We start from the raw sequence: 15,389 nt of genomic DNA, 5'->3' as shown, positions 1-15,389 counted from the left end.
GTAAACTGGCAAAAGCTTTGAAAGAAATTTCAGCCTTCAATAAACAATTTTAAGAATATGAACAATGGGCAGATATTGCATCCTTATTGCAAAGTATGAAGTAGGCACTATAAACACGATACTTCTTCAGTAGTTATTTATCTTATGCCCAACCTTTACACCATATCATCTAGAGCAGTCCTTTCAGATACACTCTTGCATTTTCTGTCTGTGTTGCATCTCATATAAATGCTGAGAAATCAGAAACTGAATGAGGTCTTTAATTGGAAACGATGGAGCTGTGATCCTGATCAGAAGCAAAACCCGATCAGGCAGTTCATACCAAAGAACTTAGAACAACATCCTGAAATAACAGAATATTCAGATTTCACACAAAGAAGACACATTGAGTTCCCCTTTCAATCGTGTTGCTACACAGATTTTTGGGGTCATCTGAAATGCCATAGAATTCAGCCATAAAGTCAGAGAACTGCTTTTAAACAGTGAGACTGAACATTGAATGACTACACACTTTTCAGACCTCCCGACCCCACCCTCTCCCCGCCAAATTAAACCACAATCCCAAACCAAAAAACCTTCAGCAAACTCCAGCCATGCAGCCACCCTGAGTTACAAACAACTAAAACCAAGAGGACAAAAGCCAAACTTTGGTTTATGTGAATTGGTTGTGGAGAATCAGAGCTAATTTATAGTGTATAAAAATTATTTTATAATAGATCTTTTCTAGGTTGTAAAGAAAGACACAAAAATTTAGGCTTGTTGATGATGTTAGAAACAGTCCAGTAGCCATTCGAAAGTGCTTAGTAAAGCAAAATTGTTCTTTTGTTTTCCCAGTGTGTCCCTCCCCCAGCCCTGACTGTTGTTTCCCCTTTCCTCAGTCCTCACTTATTTTCTTTATGCCAAGAGAACACATCTTTCTGCCTTCCAAGTGCAAATTACTGTTGTTTCAGAGGCTATCTGGATGGCAATTAGGTCATAAATTAAATTTTTCATAAGCTGGTAAGCTAGCAGCTATTTAGGTTGTGGGGTTGCCCTCCTTTCAGTGCTGGAAAATAATTTGCACTCTTTTGTACTCTGCTGCAAGTTGGCACAGTTGCTTTTTTACTGCTAAATCTTACCTGTGCTGCATCTTCTCCCTCACACCTACATTTTTGTCTCAGAGCCTGTGTACCAAATTAGTGGGCTCACTAAGCTTCACTTTAGTAAAAAACTTTATAAACTTCTGGACAGAGTGCCTGTCAGAGCTATCCCTATCGCCTCCTGCTCTATTTCAGATTTTAATGCTGTGGTCACCCATAATTTCAATAGATAATATATAATGATAGATAATAATAGATAACCCTCATCCTCCTCCCCACTACAGCTTCCAGTGTCTCCAGCAGGGTTCCAGAATGTGGATGGAGGCCATCAGACAACTTCCTTATCTTGTAGTCAGTACAAGAAAACTGTAATAACTAAAGAACACTAAGACATTTAGCAACGAATAGGAGCTGTCTTATAAATAGGAAGGTATTTGCAGCCATCAATATCTTGTTAGATATTAATCTCTGAGTATTTTAAGGACTGGGTGCAAACACTTTCTGCCAGGGTTTCATTTGACTACAGACACATATACTTGCCCTCACACAGTTCTGTGCAAAGTGGTTGCAGATTTGTGGAAGTGGCAAGTAAAATAACAAGCATGCTGCTCTGCCTGGATGAGCCTGGTACTGAGCCTGGTACTGATCCAGGTGCTGATGAGGCTGCAGTGCTTCCGTGAAGTACATGAGCTCATTGCACCACCAGTACCCAGCTGTACGGGTATCAGCTGCACAGGGATAAAATGTGAGGAACATGACTCTCTTGGATAACTCAAGATTCAAGCCTAAGAGCTTTATTGTCATTTGAAGATGGGTTCAGGGAAACAAATGCTCAAGTGCTGCTGGTCTACCCTTGGTAGACAACTTTCAACCCCAGCTGAAGCATTGTTTCCAGATTTCCTTGTACTAGGAAAGGAGGTGCTCAGAAACACCCTCCTTCCCCCAAAAAATTGTTACTACATTGCTTCAGTTTATTCCAAGGACTGGAACAGGCAAAGTACAAAGCTTATTTATTAGATACTTTATAATACTAATAATAAACTATTCTGGATATTGAGGCTCTGCTTTTTTTGATTCGTATAACTCACAGCTGGGTCTCCGAGAGGGAAAACCAGTTGTGTGAGTAAAACCAAAACTCAGTAATACAAACAGGACTAAGAAGTGGGCAACCTTGAAGTGCTAAGTATTTAACAATCTTTGGGAAAGTTAGAGAACTTCTACAAACCCCACCAGTTTTAAGAGCTGCCAATACACTTAGTACCTCTGCAACAAAAGAGGCACTTTGCTTTTACATGAGCAGAAAAAACCCTGGAAGTGAAGAAGTCTGGGTTTCTTCATGTTACAATAGTAGTGTTGCTTCTCCTCCAGCTGTAACTGTTACTACTTCTTCGGTGTAAACTTTGTGTTGTTGGGTATGCAAAAAAAAAGGCCCATCTTTTTTTCTACTGCCCTTATGCACCCCAGGTTAACCTTATGACTTTGAAGTCTACTTAAAAAGCAAGCAAAAGCCCACAGAAGAGTGTTAAAAACAACAAATATCAGATAGGAATCCTACTGTGTATTAAAACACTGAGCTATGGGGGTACCTCGCTTCCTGAGCAGGGCTCGCTGGCCTGGGGCTGACAAGGCTCCTGTTCTCAGATGAGTTTCAGTTCCACAACTTCGCCATTACTTAAAATCAGTGTAGGCAACAGGTTTATAGATATCTCCTTCCAAAGATCTAGACCAGGGAATGATAAGCAGTGCTGCACATGTTACTGGTGAACCACAGGCATGTTGCTCGGTCAGAAATTTAAGGAAATATTTCTATTAGCGTCCTCAGGACAGCTGCCTGGCACCGAAGAGCTCTGTGACAAGGCACACTGGCGTCTCAGGGGAGACGGGGCAGTAACAAAAACCAGTTCTGCTGCCCTCAACTTCTCCCTTTCGGGCTGAGCAGCGTTTCAGGGCAGCTGCACCGCGGGACGGGCTCAGGCTCAGGCTTCAGCACTGACCCTCGGGCCATACCCGACCTGAATTTACCAGACCGCGGGGCTCCGACACCTCCCCGGCCGCCACACCCCTGACCTGGGGCCAGATCATAGCAGCCAGCCACCTTTTCTGGCTATGGCTCCGGCGGCCCAGGTAAGCATCGGCGCAACGAAAGACCTGCGATCTGGGCCGCGGTTGGGCGGAGCAGGGAGAGGAGAGATCCGGCCCCGGCAGGGGCGGCCCCGAGCCCCGCAGACCCAATGGGCGGGCGCGCCGGGAGGGGAGCGGCGGAGGTGCACGTAGCTTTCTCAAGATGGCGGCGTCTCCGGACCGAGCTGCGAGGGCGGCCGTGGGGCTGGGGGCGGCGGGCGGCCGCTGAGGGAGGAGGCAGGGGGCTGGCGGCGTTCGCCTCGCCTCCCCTCCCCGCAAGGTTGGGGGGAGCTTTTCGTGCGGCCGTCAGGCTTCACCATGCTGCGGGGCTAGAGCCGCCGAGGCGCCGCAGCGCAGCGGGGTAATAATGTTAGCAGAGGTAAGAGCCCTGCTGCGGCCGGCGGGGTGCGTGAGGGAGGGAGCGGCTCTCCGTTCGCCCGAGCGGGCCGCTGCGCGCCGCGACCCAGGGCGGAGAGAGCGTTCTGCCCGCCGCCGGGGGCCTCCGACATGCCGAGGTAGCAGGCAGGCTCCCCCTTTGCGAGGAGGACAAGCGCCGGCCGGCTCGCCCAGACCAGCGCCGGGCCCCTCTTATCACCCTTCCCTTCTCCCAGGCTGGGCGCTTTTTCCCTGCCAGAGGCTGGCAGGTTGGGGCGCGAAGAGGGACGCTCCAGCGCCGCGGCCGAGCCCGGCCCGCCGGTCTGCCGGGGCGGGCCCCCCCTCCCCCGTGATCCGCCGGCGGCGAGGCTTTCCCGCCCGGCAAGGGGCGGCGGGGCCGCTCCTCCGCGGTGGCCCCGTTTCTGGGAGAGCACTTCTGGTGAGGAGGGAGGCCTGCCTCGGCCTTAGGCCTCGCCGGAGAGATGTCCCCGCCCGGGCCCCCAACGCCGGTTCCGACTTCAGCTCCTCTGGCCTCCTGCTCTGCGGTAGCTTCGTGAAGGCTCCGTGTTGTCTTTCCATTTAAACAGCTTAAACCGAACAGTTTTGCTGTTGCAGGAGTTTTTGGTTGTGAGTAATTGGTAGAAGTCAGCTGCCGTGGTTGGCTTCTCCCTGGGTAGGATTTCTGTCCCAAAGCATCAGGACAGCTAAGCTGCGAGGCAAGCAGGTATTTCAGGACCAGCGTGGGCAAGAAATGGCTACTGTGTCCGGAGGTGCTCTCAAAGGGAAGATCTGCAGTTGTTTTGTAGAAATTGCTGGAAATGAGACTTTTCCCCATACTAATTTTTCTCTACAAAGACTGATTGCTTTTCTATTTTAAATATGTCAGCAAGGGTGTCTGGCATACAGATATTTTCCAGCATGATGACTGTGTTATTTGTGATGCGTGTTTTATAACTTGTCATTTCATCCTGCCATGAAGGTTATTTGTCCAAAACTGAATTTTCTTAAATTTTAAGCATCCTGAAAGGTCAAGGACTGCTTTCTGACACCTGAAAGAATTATCTTTGCTTTCCTGAATGATAGGTCAAAAAGTATCCTTAAGCTTTCAGTTTGCATCAATTAAAAGTTCCAGGTGATTAGGAAAGTAGTTCCGGACTGCCGTGAGCTCTTGGACTTTCCTGTGAGGCTAGAATTTGCTAACTGAGTTAAACCTGTAAAAATATGTGACCTATTTTTGTGTGAAGGGTATTTGGTGAGTGATCAGGGTTAATAGTCTGCATTAAATACTGTTGGTGAGTGCAATGAGTAAGCATTAACAACAGTAATTTCTATTATTTTAAGGGTGCTATAGAATGTTCTGGGTCAGTGCTTCATACTGGACTGTTTGTTCTGTTTGATAGTGTGTGCATCAGTCCAAGACACTTAATTGTCTTGGAATTGAACATCTTTTTCTAATACCACTGGTGCAGCATCATGGGTGACACTTCCTCCATTAGATTTGCAAAGTTAAACCTAGTTCACATACATGTGATAATCAGTTATGATATTGGTCTTGGTGTATGAAGGACTGTGTTCTGGTGTCCTTTATTTCTAGTTCCTGTACATAAAATACTCGTACACAAAATGTTTCAGGGCAAAGTATTCCAGGCTTGGTCTCTGGCAAGGAGGCGACTTCAAATTTTGGGGGACCTGGCAAAGTTGCAGGCTTTGCTTACCAGCCTAAAAGCGGTTGTGGAGAGTTCTAACAACCAGACAGCTCCTGGCTGTCAGAGGACCCACCTGACATGTGAACTGCAGGGAGTCCTTTTCAGCATGCTTTTTTGAGTGTGCCAATGATGACTCGGTAGCTAAAACACCTTGTGAAAATTGCATGCAGTCACACCCATTAACACTTTCCACATTCTGCAGCAAGATGCAGGTTGCTTCAAGGCTACTGATACATGTAATATTCTATAAACAACTAAATCTGTCTCTCTTTTTTTTTTTTTTTTTTTTTTTCCTTTATATGTGAAAATTGAGGTAGACATTAGAGTAGGGCAGTAGTGAAAATTGCATGTCTGTGGGCTACGTAAGCTTATAACTTTGAGGAACAGAACCACTGGACAGCCAGTAAGTCTGGTTTGTTTTTTTTTTCTCCTCTCTCAAAATAACTCCTTTATTTGAGAATATACAGTGAAATGAGATAAAAAGATTTGATGCATATTTGTGAAGCTGAGTAGCTTGCCTGGCATACCCAAGGTCACTCTCAGTTTTGTTTTTTTTTTTAGCCATTAAAAATTTAGAAACATTCCTCACACTGTAATTGTTTAACTAGGTAGACAACATTTTTTCTTAAATATATTTAGAGCACAAAGGAAAGGCAGAGTCTGGTTCTACATGTATTGTTATCATGCAGTTAAAACATAACTTACAGTTTCTCAGTATCAGTTTCCTATATCCTTTGACTATATCCATAGATGCTGACCCCAGCAGATTCAGTCCAGTTTTGTGTGGATGCAGTTAGGATTTGGGCCTTGTAATCAGTAATTTCAGGGGAAGATCGCACTTCCTGTCAGGAAAATACTGCTTGTGCTTTTTATTTTGCTCTTACTGCAGGTCGTCTTATTTTAGTTGCAACAGAACTTGTGTTGTTTGAATGCCAAGCACATACACTTTTTTACCTATTTAGCAAACACTGTTCCCCAGCGTTTCATCATCTTGATCATCAGAACTCATTTCTGCTGTCACGTTGAATACATTCTGCCTGCATGAGTTCAGAGTCCTGCTGCTGTGATCATTTCCCTAGTCTGTTGGGTTGGCCTTTCTGTGTCTTTTCACTTGTTCCCCTTTTCTCCTTCATCAGATGTCTGCTTTGCATTTCAAGACCTAGAGCTGCCTGTTCCCATGTGACTGTTTCAGCACTTTTTTCTGATGAGGCCATGGTGGACACAGGTTGCAAAGGTCCTTTTCTTGTATTTGCCGTCAGCTGTCTTCACCATTCTAAACTCTTGTGTGGTAGCAGTTGTACTGCCCTGACCACAGCAAGGCAGTGAGTATTTTACAACTCTAACTCTTGCTGATCAATAGGGTCTTAAATTCTGATAGGATCAAACATTTAATGGGATTTTGAGACTTAGTTTACAACAAGGTTTAGAATGTCTTTCAAATTGATGTCCTGTGCTTTCTGCATTTGCAACCCATATTGTTTCCAAAGGTACTTTAGAAAGTCTGAGGGGCAGATTTCTTTTTCCAGTTTTTTCCCCCCTCCAGTTCATTAAACTGCTTTGAGATGCTGAGGCCTTCCTTCTAAGTTTATCAGCACCTAATTTTTGACAACTTCATTCTCAGCTTGGCAGGAGTACTTCGTTGCAGTATTAGTGACAATTGAGAAGGTTTTTGAAATTGGGCAAAGTAGGAAGACTTTTTAGTTGTCCAAGTTGAGCTCTGTAAATATTTCTTGTTATTTCAACTGGTCAAGATAATTCACTAACTACATGTAGTATTTAATTTCCATTACACAATCTAGGTTTTTTTTTTATGAGAGATATGTAAAAACATTTTTTTCTAAACTTCAATAGCAACTAATCATTCAGAACTGGTTTTGAGCAAAGCTATGCAAATTAGCCTGTTCATTAGGAACCAAGTAGGTTTTTCAGTAGGTTTTTTTAAATTGTTTTTTAATACTAGTGAGTTAGCCTTACTGACAGTAGCACATTATAATGTATATATGTTAGTCTAACTGAAAGATGCAGGACACAGTTAACTGCTTGGTATACTACAGCACTGTTCATTTTTTCTGTTCTTTGATACATGGCTGTGGAAGATTACTGTTAATGCTTCATGTGACTAAACTATGTTTTGCTGGTAGGGACAGCTTAAAGCGTGTAGAAAATTAGCCAGGGTGTGGAAAGAAATTAGTTTTGTCTTCTTGTGTAGAACTTGTATACTGGAGCTTTGCCTTAGTGCCAGTGTTTTGTCAGATGAGATCTAGCTGCAGGATCAGTTGCAAGCCCTTGGAGACATGAAAAGCCTTTCTTTCTCCTTTGGTATATTATATAAATGAAGTCCACACTACCTCTGGTGTCTTTGTGTCCTTCATTGTTGCTATGACAGCTCTTTTAATAATTTCATATTCTGTGGAGTTTCAGTTAAACCTACGTGAGGAATGGAAAAATTAGAAAAATTAGCCTTTTACGAAGATGGATGTCATGTATTCCTAGTATTTGCTTTTAAATATTTTGCTGGCTATTAGTAAAAGCTAGTGTTTAAACTCTCAAGACTATTCTTGGAGTGTACAGTTATTGACTAAACTGCTGAAGCTGAATGTAGAGTTCTGCAACAACTATAAAATGTCAGTCTGGAATATTCCCAAAAAGTGTGTGGAAGAGGAAAAGTATAAATGTCTTTATTGAACTAAAAATAATGAAAGGTTCTCTGGTTAGATAGCTGAAAGAGCTCCAAATGTTGTTTTCCTCTGTCTAGTATCACTCTAGGGAATTATCTCTGTTTAAAATGTGTTTGTCCCTTTCTCCCCACCCTTACAAAGATGACAAAGCACTTGAACTAGCATTAGGAGAGCTTCTATTGTGAGAAACAAGAAACCATTGATGTTGTATGTGTCTTATTGGCAACACTTAAAGAATTAATATTTTGAAGTCAAATTAGCACTTTTCACCATTGCTTGGCTGAGAGTACTGAGGCTGGAATAATATAAAAATCAATTGCTATTGGCAGTTCCAGTTACACAAGAGAGAAGCTTCAAGCAGTACAAGGCATCGTGATCTTGGGTTTAATTGCTTGTTCTCGTTCCTCCAACAGTAAGTTGTATGTGATTTCTGAATTGAAAAAATGAGGCATTACTTAGTGAGGTAAACAAAATGTTTCAGTTAGAGTGCTCTAGCCCTCTTTACAGAACTTCTGTAGGTGTACACCTTAAAATTATTATTCTGCCATTGTGATTATAGATATGAGGTTAAACAGGCATTTATTTTTAATGTGAGGAAACTCAGATGATAGGTATGCTTAGAGAGGGAACTCCTTTTATACCTGCCATTTCTTTTGGAAAAAGTGGCCAACCCCTGTCCTGTCAGAGTTTGAGATTATCTGTTAAAAAAATAATTCTTGCACTGAGGCAGTGATAGCTGTAAAATCCTCAGAGGGGAGGTTGATTTCTGAAGTTATGGTGTTGATTTGCTTTATGTTTGCTGTGTGGAAAGGGATGAGATCTCAATGTTGCAGTTGAAACAGCATGAGTCAAATTTATTCTTGTATTTTACCATTTGCATTTTACAAATATTTTAAAAGCCACAGATTTTTAAATAGTTTTGTTCAAGTGGGGTTCTCTAAAAAACCCAGGGATTTCCCAGAACAGATTTAAGAGTTTGCCCATAGCAATTAATTCAGTAGTTTAATTTGAAGCTATTTTACCAGTAACCCTTAAACTTTTTGAGTCTTACTGCTCTTCTCTGTGTATTTTCTTGGACAGTAAGTGCAAGACTGACGTGATTTGAACCTTGCCATCAGAAGGTGATAAACTCATCTCTGCTTGATTACTTTCTGGTACATCCCTTCCTGCATCAAATGACTCATATGATCTCCTTTCCCTGCCTTGACAAGGTTTAGAAGAATTTTTGATAATCAGGAATATTACATATTGAAAATTGCTTTTTATTTCACAGGTGGAAGTCGTGCTGTGTTTATTGAAGTGAGGGGTAATATGGCCTAGTTAGAAGTTCTCAGGTACCTGTTCTCTAGAACATTGATTTCTAAAATGCTTAGTTCAGTTTCATTGCAATTGGAGTTCTGGATAGGAAGATGATTTCTACACATTTTCTTTCCAAGAATGTTCATAAATTTGAGGGCTGACTTTGAAGAGCATTAATGTATATCAATGCAGTTTTTGCTTTTGTTACAATGTGATTTTTATTTTTTATTTATTTATGTTCTTCTGCCTTTCTATCCTTAATCCCATGGTTCTGGTAGGATTGAGGTGATCCCAGTTCTGTTTTAATCTGTTTGTCTGAGAATGCTGTTATTTCATAAATACCCCTATTTTAAGTACATGAATTCCAGTTCTTCAGTATGTCTTTTCAATTCTAAGAAATTACTTCATTAGGCAGGCTGATGCCTCTGAGGCAGTGGAGGTTAGGCTGTATCTTGTGATGTAAGGGAATGAATTTGAGCAGGAAGTTGGAATTACTATTTATCCTGTAGGATGCTCTGAATTTCCACTCTTCCTGTTGGTGCTTAGAGACAAGGTCAAGTAGAAAATACTCTAGAAGTTTGCCCTGAAATTCTTGCTCCAGCTAACCAACTGATTATGAAACAGTGCTTCAGACTTCGGGTAATGTCACTCAGAGCTCTTAATCGGTACTGAAAGCAGTGGGAAGGAACATGCCTGATGTTCTCAGTCCTCCTGTATTCAGCAGTTGGCATTCCAGACTGTGTGGATGAGTTAAAAATCTGCTAGTGTACATCCTTTAAGAAATAAGTATCCAGTGTGTGTAACTGTAGAAGGAGTGATTGCTTTAAAGTTTTGATTATCATCAAAATGATCTTGGAACAGTTTGACTTGGAGCCATAATGAAGCCTTGCTCATAGCTGTGCTGCTGATACGACTGCTAGTGCAGACTGAGGGTGAGTCTTGGGCCCTTTCTTCTGTGTAAGACCTGGCTACTCTTCACTTAAACATTTGCATTCTGTGTCCTTTTTATTAACTCAAAATTTTGTTTATTTTCAGTTTTCCTAAATGCTGTAGCTTTTTATAACATTGTATTCTTTATTTTCTGGAGCATATGTAATATTTTTTTATATCTTGAAAATAATAGGATCAGTAATTGTGATATGTATTCCTTATCTACTGAAATAGTTATCTGTGTTTGAAATCACATCTGTATTGTGCTGTGCCTTTTTTTTCTCTCTTTTTTTCCCCCTGAAATGCTGTGCTGAGTGTTTCCCCTCCACCCTAGTATTTCGGGACATATTTGTTACTGGTGTAATAGTAACTGATGTAACAGCTTAATTTGTAGTGAAAACTGATTGAGGTAGCTATCCTCTTTTAACATACTTTAAAAAAAAAATTTTATAGTTTATATACTCAAATTAGTATTTCTGATTTAAAAAACTGAAGTGTCATTAACTTTGTAAAGTAAAATCACGTACTATGGGAATCTTACATTTTGTGATTTAATGTCTTGGGTATGGGTTTAATCTGATGTTAAATCTAATGAAATGGGAATTACTTCTTACAGTTACGTAGTTGCTTACATATAACTTTAAATTCTTGTGGAAAACAAATTGTTTTGTGTGAATATAATAATTATTTTAAAGAGATGACACTTTATAGCTCTAGACTAGGACAACAAGGTTCTATTTTGAATTTTGCTCTTAATTCAGTGTTCTGTTTCACAGTTGACACTTTTTTTTCTAAATTGATTGCTCTGCAGTAGTTGCATTAAACATAACTTACTCTCACTATATGTGTATAAGCATTTCGTACCAGTGCCTTGCCTCATGCCCTTGTGACTATATAAATTAGCATTCTCTTTCATCCTTCATGAGAGCATTAGACGTGCATGTGTGAGCAGAACTTTGAAATGAAGTCTTACTTATTTCTTTACATTGGTTTTAAGGTCTGGGCCTGACATAGAATTAGTCCTGTGTCTTTCAATTGGCAGTTGCCCTACTACAACTTTATAACGAGTTCTTGAGAAGATGGAGTTGGCAACAGTGAGACCAAAGGCTAACTTCCTGTTTTATGAAAGTTTCCAAGCAAGCACTTTCATTACTTTATTGGCTATTTTCCTTTACTGAATTTCAATTAAGGATGGCCTGCACTTTCCTGTTACTGTTTCTTTTGTGTTTTATTGAAACAGAAAAATAATTTCAAATAGAAAACAAACAAGTGTATTGGTAAAATAATTTTAATGTTATGCTTCCATACATCTTAATTTTTCTTTCGCAATTTCTAGATGTTTTCCCATAACTAGTCTCTATTTTTTGATGTATTGTTGCGAAACATGTTTCTGTTTTCCAATGGTTACAGTAACTGGGTTGCTACTTTGTGGAGTAGTACACCTAGTTTAGTCTACAAAGGCTTCCACTTTGCTGCCTGTATGGTTCTGTTCTGTTTATTTGTGTTTACTTCCTCTTTATTTTTCTTCCTTATGTATATATACACACTTCTCCTTTGTTTTCTTTTTGCTTTAACTGGGCTGACCATATAGTTTTATTTAGTTACCCCGCATGCATAAGAAAGCTGGTGTGACATCTAGCAGCTAAGTAGCAACTGCATTAGCAATTGTTTCATCTTGATGAACCAACCTTTGCAGGTGAAATTGCTACAGAAACAGCTGCTGGGTCTGGTGTGAGGAAAGCAGAGAGTGCTAAAATTAGGTAACTCCACCTTCTTAGGCTTCTTTTTTGTACTTGATGTTTTGAGTCAAGTGGCAGTGATTGAGGTTTTTAGATATCTCCTGTAAACTTGCCCTGAGAGCTGGACACTCAAATGGCTTAATTAGTTTCATCTATAATTAGTTTCAGTCTATAATCTTCAGGTATTAGTTGATGCAGCATTTCTGTGGTTTTCCTTCCCCACTCCTCTTCCAAATTAATTGAAAATTGTTGGAAACATTCCATGCCATGATGTTTGAGAGTGAAATGTTCCACCAAGCTGATAAAACTGTCCCTCTATGTGAACTTTAATTGCAGATGTTCCCTAAAGAGGGAAACTCTTTAGTGTCACGGTAGGCTGGAAGTAGTATATGCACCTGGGAGATATCCAGGGAGTAGTTGGCACAGTGGCTGCGGGCCCAGTTTATTTGTGAGGAAGGGAGGAAAACTACTCAATGCTAAAAGATCCATCTAGGGACTCAACAAGCTCTTGGCGTCCATAGAGAGGCCAAGATCTACAGAGGAGGCTTCACTCTAATTACATTTACCTGTTTGCTTCTGAGCTACACACTGCAGTCACTCTCAGCAATGTTGTGCAGCAGATCTCTTGAATAATACCTGTGAAGTTGTTTATGGGTTGTGGAGGCAGCAGGCAGCATGGTTTTCTCAGTAAGAGTACTCAGGAAAAGGCAAAAGAGCACAGAGGACCATGAAAGAGGTGCATAAATTACCCATGCATTCCCAAAAGGGATAGTAATCCCAAGGTATCGAGGAAGCAAGTAGATGAAGCAGACAAGGAATAAGGACTTAAGGAGGGGTTGGGAAAAGGGATATTAAACACATGAAAGGTGAAGAGTGGGAATGTTTTTATTAATAAATCCATTACTTTATTCCACTGGAAAAATACAGTAATATTTAAACAGGGCTTTTTTTTTCCCTCTTAAGTAAAAGCATTTTTTTGTAATACCCTTAAAACGCTGCTTTTTTTGTTGGCACTTCCTGTTCTGCCAGGAGCAAGGCATCAGCCACTCATTAAAGAAGTTAGTCTTCTTAGAGATTTAGAGACACTGAACCAATCTCTTTCTCTTGCTTCATTTCATACAACTGAATGATACTCTATCCAAACCAGCAGTTTTTAGAAACTGGAAGTTTTGAGGCTTACTCTAGCTTTGTAAGGTTTTTCATAATTTAGTGCCATATCTCTTTTTATGGCTATTTTGTCTTCATCCAGTAAGTGTTCTTCATTGGAAATTTGGCCTTGTAGTTCATATGTACTCTCAGAAACAGTATTCTCTGGAATTGTAGTGAAATAGGGTTCTATGAGAACTTCTGTGTTTTGTAAGTTGTGAAAACTTATGGCACTTGAATGCAACTAGTTTAAACTTAAGGAGGAATCAGTGGGGTAACATCATAATCTTGAGAGGGTGGTTGCTGTTACCCTGTCAGTGGACAAAAATTTCTTGAAAATGCACTGTATTGACAATTATGGAACTATTTCATATTTGGCTTGTGAAAAATGCTTCTTTGTTGCATACCCTGATCTTTGAGGTTGCTCTGGTTTTGCACCACTTAATTTTGTAGTTTTTTAATTATGATTCTAGCTAAAAACACTACATACGTTTAAAAAATATAGGACAATTATCAGTAAATATTTGAGAAGTGACATTAGATGCAGTGCAGTGGTGGTCCAAACTAAATTCATATTGCTGGTACTGAATGAGGAATTGGAATTAAAAAAACAGAACAACTCTCTGAGGCAGTAAAATCAATTAATATAATGGTAGCTGTTTCTTCAGATTCCTGCTGAATTTTGCAACACTGATCATGTGTCTCTGTGTCCAGCAGTCCAGTCAATTTTTATTTACCTTATTATTTACATATCCAGCCTATACCTCACTGGCTTTGTGACAAGAAGACTGTCGGATATTGTATCAAAGGCCTTGCTAAAGGCAAGGTGAGCAACATGTAAGCCCTCCTCCTTGTCCTTGGTATCAGTCTCCTCATTGTAGAAAGCAATCAGGTTGATCAGACATGATTTTTACTTGGTAAACACATTTTGGTTGCTCTCCACCATCTTAGGAGCCGAGGTGGTGCTGATTGGCATGTACTTTTCTTTCTTCCTGGCCTGGATCTTCCTTCTTGCAGATCTGCTGCTGCTGGTATAATTTGAGAAATCATTTATATTGGCCTTCTGTTAAGCTTTGGTATTCTGGATTCAAAAGTACCATTTGCAGTGCTGCCTGTAGTCATGCTGCCATTTGGCATTACAGCTGAGAAACTCAATGCAGTTTTCTGAGCCTGGATTTTGTGTGCATGTGTAATATATATATATTTCATATATACATATATTTCATATATGTATTTCATATATATTTCATATATATGTATACACATTTCATATATATATGCATATTTCATATATATATGAAATATATATTCTGAGTTTAATTCTCAGCAAAGTATATACATCTTGCAGATACATCACTGAAAAGTGGTTTATCTGTCTACTGGTTTTGAGGATTTTGGGAGTAATGTTTGTAGATGCTTCTCAGCAAGTTATTAAGTGGTAGCAAATTTTATTATTTTTTGGTATAATTGAAGATACTGTTGACTGCTTCACATGTATAGGAAAAAGCAAAAAAAAAAAAAAAGAAACGCACAATGTCTTGCTGCAGTGTGGAGTTCTAAAATCTTCATAATTTTATGGAATTTTATTTATACCTTAATTACTTTGACAGCTTTCTGTTCGCAAAAATTAAGCACTTACACTCTGCTTCACTTTCTGCTTTTGTGGGGCTGTTATTGTTTGAAGTTTGCGATTTCCTCAAGTATATGCTTTATCAGGATTTTTTTTGTTTGTTTGTTTTGTTTTAAAAGCTAATTATAGCACTTGTGGAGTTGCTTTATAGAAAAGCTGCTCAGCTGAAGTTAGCATTAACATGGAACATGACATTAAAACTGAGGGCATTTCTACCATTAAAAGTATGGCTGTTAGAGCACCAAGAAACTTTTTAAAAAATGTCTTTTGCTGCTGTTTCTGTAGTATTCCTCAGCTCTGCTCACAAGTTTGTGATTTGATGGAGAATGTAGATACAGCCTCCTAGGAGTGACTCTTCCACAGAGGGACTGGTATAATGCATTTCTGCCAAGATAAATAGTGGCCATTTTGTCTAGTAGGAATTGTTCTAAAAGCAAAGTTGCTGATTGTTTAAATTTATTTATTGGGATCAGATTTCTTTACCCAGTGAAAGAAAGAAGCCATTGGTGTAAGTAACTTTTAAGTCGTTGCTGCAGTTTTAGGCAAGAACATACAAAGTTTAAAATTCTTCTTGAGTAGCCATCACAAGTGAAGTTTGCAATAACATTTAGTTGTCTAACTAACATGTGGGCATTATTTTTAGCCATTTAGAATAGGAATAGGGTTTTTTATTTGGTTTTTTTTTC

General features: G+C 40.2%; 1 protein-coding gene across 6 annotated transcripts in view; it reads left to right on the top strand.

Annotated features, from left to right (window-relative positions):
• The first annotated feature begins 3,340 nt into the window (after positions 1-3,340).
• The window catches only part of SNX13 (sorting nexin 13), a 62,704-nt gene continuing 50,655 nt past the window's right edge, over positions 3,341-15,389 (top strand). For 2 of the 6 annotated variants that reach the window (XM_030444770.1, XM_030444774.1), the window contains exon 1: positions 3,993-4,120. In XM_030444770.1, coding sequence (XP_030300630.1) covers positions 4,058-4,120 — 63 coding nt within the window. In that variant the 5' untranslated portion in view covers positions 3,993-4,057. Of the gene's footprint in view, positions 3,580-3,989; positions 4,121-15,389 lie in introns of those variants that run through there. The other 4 variants (XM_030444775.1, XM_030444772.1, XM_030444773.1 and 1 more) reach the window with 4 other exon arrangements.

Source organism: Calypte anna, chromosome 2 (assembly GCF_003957555.1).
Source record: "Calypte anna isolate BGI_N300 chromosome 2, bCalAnn1_v1.p, whole genome shotgun sequence".
Classification (NCBI taxonomy): Eukaryota; Metazoa; Chordata; class Aves; order Apodiformes; family Trochilidae; genus Calypte; species Calypte anna.
The sequence above is the reverse complement of the archived record's forward strand: the minus strand, read 5'-3'. Positions and strand labels throughout refer to the sequence as shown.